The sequence below is a fragment of the Taudactylus pleione genome, unplaced genomic scaffold, assembly GCF_031769625.1.
Source record: "Taudactylus pleione unplaced genomic scaffold, aTauple2 ptg000040l, whole genome shotgun sequence".
NCBI lineage: Eukaryota > Metazoa > Chordata > Amphibia > Anura > Myobatrachidae > Taudactylus > Taudactylus pleione.
Genome location: NW_028284442.1, coordinates 18,902,501 through 18,918,027, shown reverse-complemented (window position 1 = coordinate 18,918,027; position 15,527 = coordinate 18,902,501). Strand labels below are relative to the sequence as shown.

Here is a 15,527-nt window from a genome sequence, read left to right as displayed (position 1 = left end):
AGCCCAGTCATGCAGGTTTTATCAATTTTTTTTTTTTTCCATAAAAGCAATGTGTGCCACAAACTTGCAATACATTCCAGCTGACCATGCAATCAAGTCCTCCTATAGCCTTTGGCTATAGCTGTATAATAAATATACTAATATAATTGAGAAGAACTTTGTGCGGTATCTAATAAGCCCCGAACATTGTTCGGGCGCTAATGGATACCCTGGGGCTATACTATTAGCTCCGAAGTCCGCCCGATGCCGGCACTTATCTGGGCTTTTTTTTTCGGGACCTGAGGTGTCCCGAAAAATCCACGATAAGTGCCATTTTTTCACAGCCTCAGTGGCGAAAACACATAGGATCCATGACAAGCTCACGGACCTATGTGTTTTCGAGTGAAATATCCTATTATTTAGTCCGTAATAATAGGTTAGGGGGGGGAAACTGCGAAAAATCCATGTTTTTCGCCAACCGCGGCTAATTGGATCCCCCCTTAAGATACATACACACGATTTTTTGAACGATTATCGTTAGACGATATTGTTTAACGATAATCGTTTGAAAAAATCGTTCACTTTCTGAGTCAAACGATGAACGATTATCGTTCATGCGCGTTCAGGTTTGTAGTTCAGTCAGACTTGTCAACTCAACGATTTTCATTAAGTTAATATGCAAAAATCGTTTGTAGTTCAAAAAAATCGTTCATTACACTTTAAAAAAATCTGACAGATAATCGTTCATAAAATTGTTGGTAACAAAATCGCTGTGTGTGTATGCAGCTTTAGAGTTAGTAAATTAAGGTATGTGTTTATGTATGTACATATGTGTCCTCATACACCTAGCCTCAATTTGCCATGCAGTGCAAGTGAGCCGTCAGGTCCCATGTGACTGCTTGTGCCGAGCGCCTCCTTCACCCAAAAACACGTCTTTGTTGCAAATAGATGTGAAAAACCGCCTCACGAGTCTGCACTGATTAATTTGATATGCAACACTTTATATTTGTGTGTGTTTAAGTCTGTATACGAAGCACAAAGGAACTTTTGTATGAAAAAAGCTCTCGATCGTAGCATTTCATATACAGATTCAGAATCATTCGCACACAGGTGTACAGGTGTCTCATCAAATTAAGCAGTATAGTCTCGTGAAGCGGTTTGTCAATCAGATTGCTACTAAGACGCATTTTCGTCAAATAAGATGCTTGGCACAAGCTGGGTTGTATGGGACATGGTGCCCCGGGAAGGGCTGTTTTTCGCGTGACAGCAGCAATAGTGTATGAGGACACATTGTGTGTTTGTGAGTTAGTGTTTTAACCATCAAACATTTTTATTTTTATGATGTTTGTGGGTTGATTTTACGCGAAAAGATAAATATGACTTCTAAATGCAATGTAATGGAAGACTTATGCCTAGGAAAAATGGCTGGAGGCTTGCATAGTAACTAAGAGGAATTGTCTTCCTTGTTGACTTCTCAAAATGATGTTTACTTTTTAGGACAAAACATCAAAAAATGATACAATAGGTAAATTGCAGTTGCCTCTTCAGGTACACAGTAACTAGAAAGATTCTCCAGTCCCAGCAATATGCCAAGTGGTTGGATTGCAGGGTCACTTGACCCGGGTTATTTTTCAGGGACCCTTTTACACTGAGCTGCGTCCCAGGTAGACCCAGCAATAACTCAGGTTTTTGCTCTGGTGTAAAAGGGGTATAAGAAAATGCAGAACTGCTCAGATTCTAATTGATTTTCCAGGAAAGTGCACACATTACTTAAATAAGTGAGGAGACTGCCTAAGGCCCAAAGTCTGATTGGTGTTGCATAATTGTAAGCTATTTTATGATGGTCTAGATTCAATTGTACTTGCATCAATCTATTAGGGTTTCTTTTCTCTTACCATCTATCCCTTAATTTTGCTACTACAATATAATCAACTGTGTCATTGATTCTTGTTTATATTTTTTGATAGAGCTGCTGCAATGACTGTGTTATAATTTAGGGAAGGGATCATTTTACTAGTAATATTGTTTACAATATCACGATCTATAGTGGATAGTGCTGACCTCCTAACACCTTTTTGGTTTATCTTTGTTTAAATTATCATTGTTGATTTGTTATTTATGCTTGTGTAAATTCTAGGTGCTCTCGCCTCAGAAACTGGAACTACTAAAACTACAAATAAAGCAAGAAGTGGAAGCTCCAATGCGAGAACATTTTCGAAAATTGAATGAAGTACATTTGGGTCTTTCTCTCTCTTTTTTTTATTTTTTATTTTTTTCAATGTATCGCGTACTACATTTTAGATCTAGTTTCTAGCATGATGTAACATTGACCAATTTGCAGACACAGGGGCTTATATACTAGGGTGCGATCTGGTGCCATTGCGAAAACTCCTGCAAGTCTTTTTAAAGGCATAACCAAGCTGTTTTTGCCTTTTTAAAATGATTGCTGCTTTAAAAATATGGGAAGACTTGCAGGAGTATTACGTCAGCCGCACAATCTAGCAAAGGTATCTCTAGCAATCGTTATTATTGAAGCACACGGGTTATACCAATATCTCCTTATGACTTAAGCAGGACATACACATTAAGATCTGTTTGCTAGGCCTGATTGCATAATGATTGGGCCAGTGTCCAATATCAGCCAAAGATGTTTGTGACCAAATTGAATAGACCCATTCATTGATCATACATACTAAATGGCTAGATCTCGTGGCACATTCAGTGAAGGCATCCATGACTTCAAAAATGTGTTTATCCTTCAACCAATGGAGGATACTGGATACACTGGGGTATAGAGAGTAGCATGAAGAACATGAACAAAAAAAAAATCAATCCAGACTCTGCCCCCCAGCAATTGTCATTGACCTCAGTTTTTTTTTTTTTTTTTCCCCAAGTAACTGAGTTGTTGTTATATTTTTTACTCTAGTTTGTGTTTTGCTACAGCACATCACTAATGGTTGACTTAGTGGTTATTATTAATTCTAGATCTCTCTATGATCTTAAAAGCCCACATAATGGGCACATTTTGTCTAAATTGGCGAACGACATTGACATTTGTGACCATCTTGCAATTGTTAACAGTGATTTGCAGTTTCTTATTACTGTGAATAATCTATTTTATTTTATTTTTTTTCTCCTACATCCAATCTGGGGGACACTGCTCACAATAGGGTGCAGAGGGCATTGTGAGGAGTCTGCTCATCAAATTACACTTGTTTTGGAGCTAACCTCTCCCCTCTACATCACTTAAGCCTCACTGGAGCTAACTGGAATCAGTCTACTTTTATATGTCTGTGGAGTAGGTACCAACTTTGGCTTGCTGCAGGAACAGCTTTGTGGGTTTTCTATTTTATGCTTAAGTGCTGTTGGTTTTTGTTTTTGTTTTGGGACTTAATAAGAACTTAGGTGGAGCACTATGCCCTCCCTTCCACCGCACTTGCTCCTGTTTCCTCCAGTGGTGGATCTTACACTTTCCCACTGTCCTGATCAGTCTCCGCAGCATGCAGGCAGTTGGAGGAGCATTAGTGCAAGAGCCCTCTAATGGGAATATGCACAGTGTCTGATAGTTATACTTCGTCTCCCTGTTTCTACAGGCAGACATTGATTGCTGAGTGCAGGCATAACACCTGCTGCAGGTGCTACTGTTAATGTTTCTGCTGCTGATACTGTGGGAAGCTGGATATATCGGCTAGATTAGTTTTTTTTATTTCATACTTAACATTTTATATCTTCTATCTTTGTGAAGAGGGCTTGATATATATTTAAAAATCTGTGTGTGTGTGCGCTGATACTCTCCTGAATACAACAATGTTTTTCTAGCTGGAACCTCTATCTCTCTGTTCTGTCAGTTTTAGAGGGATTTTTTTTTACCTAATTTCTGTATTTGGTAGTTAGAATTTGGGCTTAGCTGTTTCACTGTCATTGTGTTTTGGCAGAAATTTGGTGTCTGTTTTTTACTTTCACATGTTCCAAAACTGCTGGGCATTCTGGTGTACTAGACTACACCTGTTCCAAAGGCCATGCTAAATTACTTCAACCCCTAGGTGGCTCTACTGGGAACTCTGTGCCTCTGGAGGTGCGGCAACAGAGATGGTGAAACCTGCCTGGATGGGCATGATGAGTCCATTGCAGACCTAGATCAGAGTGTGGTGAGTCTAACCTGCTCCTCCATCATTTGGAGTTGCGCTCCTTCTTTCTCCGCCCTGGCTCAGAAGCTAGACCTGTCTTTTTGGCCTATTCTGGATCGAAGATCTCTGAATCAATAAATGCAAGTAGCAACATTCCGTATGGAATTCCTTCAGTCTGTCTGCTGCAATAGACCGGGATGTGTTTCTGGCACTTATAGATGTCAAAGACTCTTGCTTGCATATCCCCAATTGGGAAGGTTATCGCAGCCTGCTCAGGTTACGCCATGTTTTCAGCCCAATGTGTTATTTTTGTTTCATTTAAATCAGGAAATTGTTATTCATGCTGGGCGTATGTTTCAAAACATGTCGTCATGATCCAGAGCATATTGTGGCTCATTTCCACCAGATCAATGAGTTCAATCTGGATGGCGCAGCAGGGTACATTGGTTGAGCAGTTATGAAAGGGGCTACCTGGTCCTCAGTTCATGCTTTTATAAAACTTTATAAATTCAATGTGATTGTGGCTAAGTTTTGGGTGCAAAGTTGTGTGCTGCGGTGGCTGCTTTGGAATGTCCCCATGGTGAACAGTGTCCCTCAGATGGATGTAAAAGTTAAAATTCATTTTTGGTACTCACTGCTAAATATGTTTCTCTTCATCCATCTGGGGGGCACTGCACTCCCTACCCTATTTACTACATGTGTCTTCACTGTTTGGGTCTGTGTAGTATGCTTGACTGTTTAGTGTGCTCTCTTTTAGAGCTTTATAAAGTTTGACTGAATCCTGTTAGATTTTGTGTAGCTTATGGGATGTAGAGGGGAAGGGTTAGCTTACAAACAAGTGTAGTTTGATGTGCCGACTCCTCACAGCGCTCTCTACATCCCATGGTGAGCAGTGTCTTCCAGATGGATCAAGAAATGGGTTAAAGTACAAGCCTATCTTTTTTTTTTATTTTTTTATTTTTTTTATAATCTGTGAAAAGTTCATGTATCTGCATAATTTAAAGCACTAAGCTGTTTGGAACTAAATTTTTTGGCTTATTCCACTTGGAATTTTAATTTCTGTCGCCCCCAACTTTATTTTTTCTTTTTATTTTTTGTCTTTGTCATGTAAATTGTTTCTACTCGTTTGTAACGAGCATGCTTTAATGTTTACAGGAGGTTGAAAAATATATAGGAGAATACAACAAATTACGATATGAAAATACTTTTCTTAAATCTCAGTTTGAACATCAAAAGGAAGAACAAATTCATATTTTAGAAGAACAAAAGATCAAGCATGAAGCTGAGGTATTATATTTTTTTTTTTGGCTTTTATGATTTTTCTTAAACATGCTGTACATTTAGTATTTTCAAGCATTGTACAGAGATGGTAAGCTGAATAGTGAGTCGTAGAGCTCACCGAGATCAGTGGAAATATGTCCAGTTTATTCTTGTGATAAATACCCCTGATATATAGAAAAAGAAGAGGAGAGTTTGTGGCAAGCAAGCAGGATATATGAACCAGGTTTCATTTAGAGACATGTTATGCACCATAGCCTGGTTTCTAATGTGTTACATGTGTCATTCATCTTATATGATATATTTCAGCCATTCTGGTCATCCTTTTCTGTCACACTGCCCTTTGTCTAATGCTGAAATCTTTCAAAGTCTTTTAAAACCTAATGTGATATTTTTTATTTTTTTATTTTTTTTTCCTTCAGCTTCTTGTTTAGAGCAGGACTTAGTGTGATGTAGCCACTAGACCTGGGCTAACTACCTTATATCTCACAATTATTATTAGGTATACAAATCAAGTGAACAAAACACTTGCAATTTGGTAAAGCGATCACATGTGCTGGTAGGACCCAAGACCTGGTAAAATGTATAAGAGCCTGTAATTAAACATGACATTGTATCATGTGACATTTTTCTTAATGAATGACACAACCACTGGCCCTTATTTAGAAACCTACAGAATATCTTATGGGAAACTGTTTGGTTTCGCATCAGTGCATCTAGGTGGTCCACTCATCTCTGCTCTAGAAAAATGCCTCTACAGACTTGAAGCTCACCTAAGTTTGCAGGTATCTGAAACTGTTTGAATATGTGCACTGTGCAGGATAGGATACGTCATATCTAATGGGGCATGCACACGAGACGATGTGCTGAAAGATATTGGGTGTACACACTGAACGATATCGTTCAGTGACTTCATCCTGCCACATCCCCGGACAGGCACTTTCTGACGATATCTTCTGATTTGGCCTGCATGTTTGCACGACCGCAAACTTCGTTAACGACCCGCGGGAGCCTGCATCGTTGGTAGTTTGGTGCATACTTTTTACATTCAAGTGTGTCTTATTTGCACAGTGAATAGATAGCACAAGCAGCTTCACAGTGTTACAGCTGCTGACACTGTATTGTAGCATTTAGCATGCAGATACAGCTGCACTTGCTCACAGAACATAGGCATGCTGCATATCATTTTAATCAGCAGAATCTGCTTGTACTATTTATTCGCATTACTATGCGAATAAGATGCATTTGAAGGTAAAACGTCGCACGAAAAAATGCTTGACTCTACTGAGTCATGCCACGGCATGGCGTGACTATATGTATGCCCCTTAAGTCCAAAGTTGGGGCACATTACAACCATCCTTTTCATTTTATTTTCTTCAGATTTCTCCTTCTGATATGCTACTTGGTTTAGCCTAATTTTAATTCTTCATTCGAGGTGAGGGTAAATCAGTACTGCCCTTTTTTGTAAGTGGTGTATTTTAGGTGCATTTTAATTCACACCATGCACACTATCTTCTAATACAAAATACGTACCTCTTATTAAAGTATAAGACCAGACCCAATCTTTCCATTTTATAGCCGCTTGTCAGCTAAGTTCTTCTTATGCAATGGAAATGGCTTTGCTTCTTTTTTAGCAAGGCATGCCCCTAAACACGTGCTGTCCAAAGCCCTTTCTCTCATATAAACTTCACTCTGCAAACTGGAATTCAGTTTAGGTATTGGGAAAAATATTTTTCACTGTTGAAAATACAGTGCAATGACCAGGGCAGAAATTACAAACTAGCCCTTATTTACACAATAAGAAATTAAGTCCTCTAATAAAAAATACATGTTCCCACTATCCACTTATTCTGTGCTTGGTATAAGCTGTTATCCAAAGCCGATGTTGGTCCACCATAAGATCTGTCCCAAGTATGTCACTACTCTGACTTTCAGCATGCTGTTTTTCTGGAAAAGCTGAAGGGATCTATTTATCATACTGTGATAGTGATAACCCCGTTTTCACCTGTATTCTGTGGTAAAGATGAGGCTGATGACCACATTGCAGGAGGGCCTGGCTTCTCGATCTACATTGGGAGCTGTGTACACAAGAGTAAATTGCAGCGGTACTTCTGTATTGTTACGAGACCATATGAGAAGTACTTCTGCTGGAGAGGGATGCATGATCATTACATGTCCAGTTTTAGGCTGGTAACACACAAACATTTTTAAGAGCCATCTAATTTGGTTATAAAACAAAAAAAAAAAATTAAACCAAGTTTTCACTTTTTTGTAGATCTTACAGCTGGAAAAAGATAAAGAAGAACTTAATAATCAGATAATAAGTGTTGATCCCACTAGAGATGGCAAGCGTGTGGAGGCTCTCCTTGGAGAGAAGATTCAATTCTGTCAAAAGCTAAAGGATTTAAAAGCTGAAGTGACAGAGTTGCGAGCAGAGAGAGACCAGTATGGTGCACAGGCAGAAAATGTGCAGAGGATACAGGTGCGACAGATGGCTGAGACCCAGGCAGCCATTCGATCTCTCGAGGTAATGAACTTATCTTATATGTAATCTATAAGAAAAAGAGAAGAAAGGGACTCTTTTTGGGGGCACACGATAGGTGATGAGATAAGGCTAATATAGCCAGAATAAAAATTTACTTTTAATGAGAATATATTAAAAGGAGCAATTATCGTAAATATAACATACAACAAAAAATATGTAGTTTTAACTGGAGACTGTAATCTCTCAGTTTGGACAAACAAATGCACAATACAAACATATAATTTAGACACTATTAGTCTTTAAAGGTAAAGATATATGGAGGTGTATTCCTCCTGGAGTTGACAAAAAGCCAGGCGAGATAATTGAAAACCAATAAAGTATATATATTGCTGATTCAGCACTCTAATGTAACGCCAGAAAAGTACAGACTAGGCATATAGAAATAACAGATATGGCATATCTGTATCATGTATGTTTATTAAATACAAATGCCTGCATGCATCTTATCAATTGGCAACAGGACTGTATGCTAAGGACAACTCACTGATAATATGTTAAGGTCGCCAATAAAATAATATAAATGGCCAGGAAATCAGGAAGATGACTGATGTGACATTTATAAGAATTGTAATTCAATACCATCTGATAACACATTGGCTATTTGACATGTCGTCAGCATCATATTTAGAAATATACTTAAACATATACATGCTGCTGCAGTCAAAAATGTCAAAAGGAGTAAGCTGACAGGGTTCGTGGCCGTCTGCCCTGATGCGCCTGACAGTGCAGGGGGTGTACGTCACTTACCTGATCAGCCGGCAGTCCAAAATACAGTCCGTGTTGAAGTCAGTTGCACGAGTGCACGCCGCTGTGCCTGGGGAAGAAGCCGGCGTCACGTGTGCGCATCACGTGACCCGGAAGTAGACGCGCGTTTCGCCGTTGTCGGGCTTGCTCACAAACTCCAGTTTGTGAGCAAGCCCAACAACAGCTAAACGCGCGTCTAAACAGCTATGCGAGCGTCCATAAGGCCGCTCCACATTTAAATAGGATGGCCCTGATTCAGAGCGAGCGTTCTGCTCAGAGCGTTCAGCTCTGAATCAGGGCCAGAGTGTTTTGTACCTAATGGAATGGGTCATGCTGGAGGGTAGGCATAATCTAGTGTTTTGAGGAATAGTACAGGGGTTCTCAAGTACCACCAACAGGCCATATTTTGTGTATTTAATCATGCACAGGGGAGCTAACCTATTTTGCTGGCTCAGTAATTATCTCACCTACTTCCACAGACAGAAATGCTCAAAACATGACCTGTTGGGGTTGAGAACCGATGGTATAGTTATACATTCTTTAATCGTTGCTTCGTTACCGTAAATTTACTGTTTTACACCTTCCTGTATTGAGTTTTCTATTTATTCTTGTTATATGTGAATTGGTCAAACAGATTATGTACTCTTTGACATATCTGACTTGTGTCTCGTTACTTCAGTATACCCATTGCCGTTATGGAGAGTAAGAGTACGGAGGCATTAGTAACTATTGATCTCTTCTAGGCAGAGAAGCAGTCTTTGAAACTACAACTTGAACGTTTAGAGAACGAACTTCAGGTAGCCATCGAACAAAATGACACTTTAAATAAGAAGTTGCACAAAACTGAGAGAGAAGTTCATGCACTCACTAGCAAAGTAAGTATGTGTGAATTGCATTAAAATGGTATGTGAATGCAACTAGCTTTTGCTCTGCCTCTTAATGTACAGTACAGACACTCCCAAGGGTGACTGTAAAATTGTTTATCATATAAAAACCATAAGTGCAAATGTAAGTGTGAACCATATATTCATTCAGTTGTTCTAATTAAGTGCATTCAGAGCAATCACTGATAATTACTTGCATATACTAATGGAATCGAGATGTACATTGTGCAGGCGTTTCTGTAATCCCAAAGCTGTAGCTGATCATATTAGCTTTTATAGAGCCAAAATGTTCCTTAGAGATGTGTTCTCATACACTACTGCTGCAGTTACTCCAAAAAGCCGTACTCGGAGCGCCAGGTACCTTTGCGACTTGGCTTGCGACAACCATCTTTTGTGCCAGAAACTGCATCTTGGTCGCAATCGGATGTGACACACCACTTCATGTTTAATTTGATATGCGACACTTGTATATCTGTGTGCGACTCATGGGCCAGACGTCTCATGGCATATTGAGGCTGTAATGTAATAGGAATGTAGTGTTCACTCTAGCTCCGGCGGCAGGCAGGGCGCCGGAGCTAGAGAGGGCAACCTTTTGTGTGTGTGTGTGTGTGTGTGTGTGTGTGCGCGCGCGGCCATGAAAAGGGGGCGTGTCTATAAGAGGTATATGAAAAGGGGGATTAAAAGACATGCGTCTAATAGTGTAGTATATTTGATAATTGGTGCTCAAAAATGAATATGCGTACCAAAAGAAAGAACTTTAAAGCTTATCTGGGTTCCGATGGTGTAGTTCAAATATGGGTGGGTAAATGGGATGTCATCTACTGGAACACCTTTGAGGGAGGCTCATTCAAGCTGGGAAAAAGAGAAAGTAGTATAGCGTAGTATGTTTTTATATAGAAGTAGTGAGACAGGACTACAAATAGCTGCGTAACATATTTTGCAGTAAAACAAGCATGTAGTGAATGTCACCAAAGTATCTCCCAATATTCTTTTTCCTCATCAATGTTCCTTGTAGTAGAAACTGTGCACAGGCTTTGGGATAGACATATAATAGGTCCCCGTCAGTGTGTTTTATCAAAAGATTTATTTAACATCAGGAAACAGTTTAAAAGGGGATACAGCAAATGGGGAAAAAAATAAATGCTTATCTTTCAAAATGGTACCCAGTCCTCATGGATGAGTGTCCACTATCTAGAGAGCCTGGGTCAGGGTGCCTCAACGCGTTTCGTCCAGCATGGACTTCTTCAGGCTGATAGTGACAACTCTTTGGATCTCATATTGAGAGTCGACAGCAACTGATTCCAAATGCAAATGACCTTTTACCTGCTTAATTGATAATGAAATAACGAGGGAATAGCCCACACCTGTCCATGAAATAGCTTTTGAGTTGATAGTCCCATTACTTTTGGCCCCTTACAACAGTTTCTATATGTGCCTCCCACTTTTTAATTCCTACACCGTTCACCTGATTTGGAGGTGATTACCCTCAAATTAAATCTGAAAGTCTGCAGATAAAGCACATCTTGTCTGTTTCATTTCAAAGCCATTGTGGTGGTGAATAGAGGCCAAAATATGAAAATTCTGACAATGTCCCAATATTTATGGACCTGACTGTATAATGTGTGTGTGTGTGTGTGTGTGTGTGTGTGTGTATGTGTGATATATAATATATGTATGTGTTTTCTATTAATTAATGTGCACCTTTACTGCACTGTTTCTAGGAATCTAGGGAGTAACACACAAGGGTATACCAGTGATCGTGGTGAGCTGAAATTTTTGTGGGACCCATCATTTATAAAAATTGGGGTCCTACTTCATTGTTTCTGGGTCCCATCACAATTTATTGTTATTAAATCTATTAAATAGCTATCAGATCTCTCCACATGTTCCTTAAATATACCCTGACCTCTCCATGTGTCCCTCACACCATCCCACATGGCATAAGATCAAACTACATACCCCTAAAATGCCCATTAGATTCCCCCACATCCACTCAGATGTCCCATGTCTCTTGCTATCACATTACCCCATATTGTTAATATGGCCATCAGCCATATACTGTATGTATATTTCTCTCAGCTGCGGTACTCGCAGAACACACAGCAATAATGTCAGGTGAGAAACTCCTTAATTCTTGTTAACATCTCAGTTTATTTCAGCCTTCTGTAACTTCCCACATCAAGTTATCGCTGTATGTACAAGACCTGAGAGTGCCTCGGCTATCTTAGACACAGTATCCTATGCTGTACCCAGACAATTGCATTATATATGGGGGATATATATATATCAAATAATAGGTGACACTCCGAGACTTGTTGTATAAATGTTTCCAGCTGTATTAAAGCATTTTACAGCATCCCAATGTTTCAGGGCACTATCTTGCTCTTCTTTTTTTTTTTTTTTTTCCCCAAGGTAACATATGCACTGCACTGGCATATTCTTTCTTGTAACCCCAGTGACATTACAAACACACACACACACTCACACTCTGCTATACTCCCCTTTTGCTATATAGTGCACCATTTCTACACCTCAGCTGCTTTCCACTGACTTGACCTGTATTACCCCCAGTGTCATTATATACACATAATACCCCAGCTTTGCCCTGCTGATATCACACTGCCCCGTGCATGTCATTCTCTGCATTCCCCTTTGTGTGTACAGACATTACTACCTTCTCACTCACTGCCCACTGTGTGTATAAAGGACACTGCCCCTTTCCTATTCCTGACACATATTCCTCCGTTTCCTCCCAGCATCAGCTACATGCCCTTCACCTCCCATTGACTGTGTATTTTTTTTTTTTTTCTTTTTTCCCCCCATGGTAGCCTCATCCTGTATCAACCCCACCTCCTGTTCTGCCACTTACCGCAGACATCTTCCGCGCGCATGAATCACGCTTCCGTAGTCAGTCATCTGGCTCCTGTTGATCAGATGAGGCACCGCAGCTTTCCCCAGTAATGTCACCCCCCCCCCCCCCACTGCCAATTATCGGGTAAAATACGCGCTATAGCGTGTATTTGCGAACACTGGTATACTAAAGATTGTTTGCCTTTTGTTTTTTTGCAAAGAATATGGACTTCAAGAAGTCCACGGTTTTTGCATTTAACAGACTGGTGAATTAGTCTTAATTAGCCCCTCCTTTTTTGTTTTTATTTCTATTCAGTTAGTGCTACACTGTTCCCAGGGAATTTAGGTAGCTATCTGTATTAGTTAGACTTGTCTTTCTCTCTCTCTTCCAAAAAACAGGCATTCGTCACCTTCTTGTACTTGTATAAAATATGAGAAAAATTGCCAATAGTTACGGACCCAGGGTCGCACTGTGCTGGTTGTTCATGGGGATTCATTGCCGGGAATTTTGGCTGAACTGGTGATGCCTGATTGGGCCAGGTCTTATGGTTGAGGCCATAGGTGAATTATATCACTCTCAGGCAAATTCTGATACCCTGTGCTCAAGCCCCTACTTTTGTCTGATCCCTCAATAGAGCCCAGATGGGCCCAGGATATTGGATGATATCGCTCAGATGGCAACGTACCTAAATAAAATGGTAACGTCAACAGGGACCACAGCCACTAAGAGACATTTAGACCATTCCTCAGTGGATTTTCCTGGAGAAGAGGCTTCAGCTACCTCTTTCCAGGAAGAAGGGGTTTTGGATTATGACTGGGAAGATGCTCCTATTGCTAGGTTGGTCAGGAATACTATTATTCCCCCAACACAGTCTGTAACTCCCTAAAGATCCTATGTATAGGAAGAATAAGGCTGTACTTAAATCTATATTCACTTTATCAGGAGTCTCGCTGCGATCTGTTCTGGCCAGCTTCAGGGTGATAAAGGCTATCAATCCCTGAATGAACCAGATGATTACTGTATTTAATGTATTTGTACTTATTGCTCCAGAGACTCGGCTGGATCATCAATTTTCCCAAATGAAATTTAATGCCATTTCAGAGGGTGGTATATTTGGATTTTCTCATCGACACCCAGGGTCTGGGTGTTTTCTTCTGCAGACAAAATTTCAGGATCTTCAATCCCAAGATGAGGACTATTTTACAGATGTTTCATATCTCAGGCCTCAGGGCTATGCGGCTACTGGGAAAAATAGTGGCTTCATTCGAAGCCATTCCTTTTGCCACGTTTCATGCCTGATCCCTGCAAAACCAATTGCTTCATTGATGGGTGAAGCTAGACCCTCGATTAAATAGGCAGATGTTCCGATTAGATGATATGAGGTGAATTCTAGAATAATTCACCTCAGGGTGCGCTCCTACAAACATCAGAAACAATAGAATACATTATATATGTATTTAATTTTAAATAAAAAATATTAAACTAAATTTCTTATGTTATTTAATCAGCAAGATTGGTATATAAGATAACTGGCTCATATGCAACACAATTTATATCCTTTTTACTGGCTGAATACAGTGTCTGGCCGCTATTTCAAAAGACAGTGGTGGTATAGAAAATTCAGTCACAGTATAATTACCCAGCTCTCCTTATATTTATTATATGCAGGAGCGGTGCTAATCCAAGTAGGTGTTTGTGTCTCGGAGTTCCACGGACAAGGAGTCCTTTTATCTGTGTATATCCAGGGAGACGAATGTTTCCTTCAGGGTCTCGCCTCACACAGCGGATTAATGTTGTCAGTACGGGAAGCATAACATGCAGCAAGAGATGATACTTAAAATATCCAGATTGCAACTTTAAGTCCCTGTTCAGATTATCTCTGCAGACCCATAAGTCACTTTGGTGACTACAGGATTTGATTAGTGGCACGGCCGGTGATTCTGGTGACTCCACACTGGCCGCGCCGTCATTGGTACACCACCGTTCTTCGGAACATGCTGGCGGATGTTCCGTATCGTCTGCCCCTGTATCCAGATCTATTACTTCAGGGTCCATGTCATCGCCCCGCTTGGCTTTGACGGCATTGTTCTTAAATCCAATATCTTGAGGGCCAAAGGGTTTTAAAAATCTGTTGTGAAAACCATCATACTAGCTCGCAAACAAGTTACTTCCTAAATTTATCTTCGACTATGGAAGATATATATTTCTTGGTGTGAACATAAGTTCAAACCTGAAAGGTTCAATATCTAGTCTCTTGTCTTTCCTGCCAGAGGGGTTGGTTAAGGGTTTTAGATTGTCCTCTCTTAAGGGCCAAATTTCAGCCCTATCGATCCTGTTTCAGAGGATATTGGCCTCCATTCCTGAAGGTCAGACCTTTTTGCAGGGGGTTCTTCGTATATAGCCATATGTCCCGCCGGTGCCTCCTTGGGACTTGAATTTAGTTTTGGAGGCACTTCATACATGACCATTTTGAGCCTTTTGGAATCGGTAGAATTGTGATAATCTCCCTTTTGAAGGTGGTTTTTATTTTGGCCATTGACTCTGCCAGAAGAGTATCTGAGTTAGCGGCTCTTTCTTGTAAATCTAAGCTGCTTATTTTTCATGAGCATAGGGGTAGTGTTAAGCCTTGGTCTAGACGAAGGCTATGAAAGCGTTGGGATACATCTCCCACACACCCCCACAATACCTGAACTACCGTTTAACTGCAGCAGCGCCCTGCAAGCAGACGCCGCTAATTTAAGCATCTGCTGTCACGTGACCTGAACCCGGCAGTGAACGGGAGTGAACTGAGCCGTGCTCAACACTCAGGCCGGAGGAAGGAGAATCGCGACAGACCCTGTGAAGGGAGCTGCAACGTCCAGAGCCAGGCACCTCGACAGACTGACACCCCACGGAGAGACCATCACCTGGCGAACCGGAGGCAACATACCCTGAAGGAGAAGACAGCCATTTGAGCCGCACAACAACGCTCGGTCCCCAGATCCGCCGTATTAGCAGACCAGCACACAGGACGACGAGGTGCATCTCCGACATCAAGAGAAGCGGGACTCTGCTCTCCAACTCTAAAAGGTACAATTAATAACAGGACAGTTAGTGCCGCCACATTGAAAGGATAACTG

General features: G+C 40.6%; 1 protein-coding gene across 2 annotated transcripts in view; it reads left to right on the top strand.

The window, feature by feature from the left end:
* The window catches only part of CEP83 (centrosomal protein 83), a 60,767-nt gene that overhangs the window by 10,569 nt on the left and 34,671 nt on the right, over positions 1–15,527 (top strand). For both annotated transcript variants that reach the window (XM_088453829.1, XM_088453830.1), the window contains exons 4-7: positions 2,117–2,209; positions 5,262–5,393; positions 7,660–7,911; positions 9,417–9,548. In XM_088453829.1, coding sequence (XP_088309955.1) covers positions 2,117–2,209; positions 5,262–5,393; positions 7,660–7,911; positions 9,417–9,548 — 609 coding nt within the window. The remainder of the gene's footprint in view (positions 1–2,116; positions 2,210–5,261; positions 5,394–7,659; positions 7,912–9,416; positions 9,549–15,527) is intronic.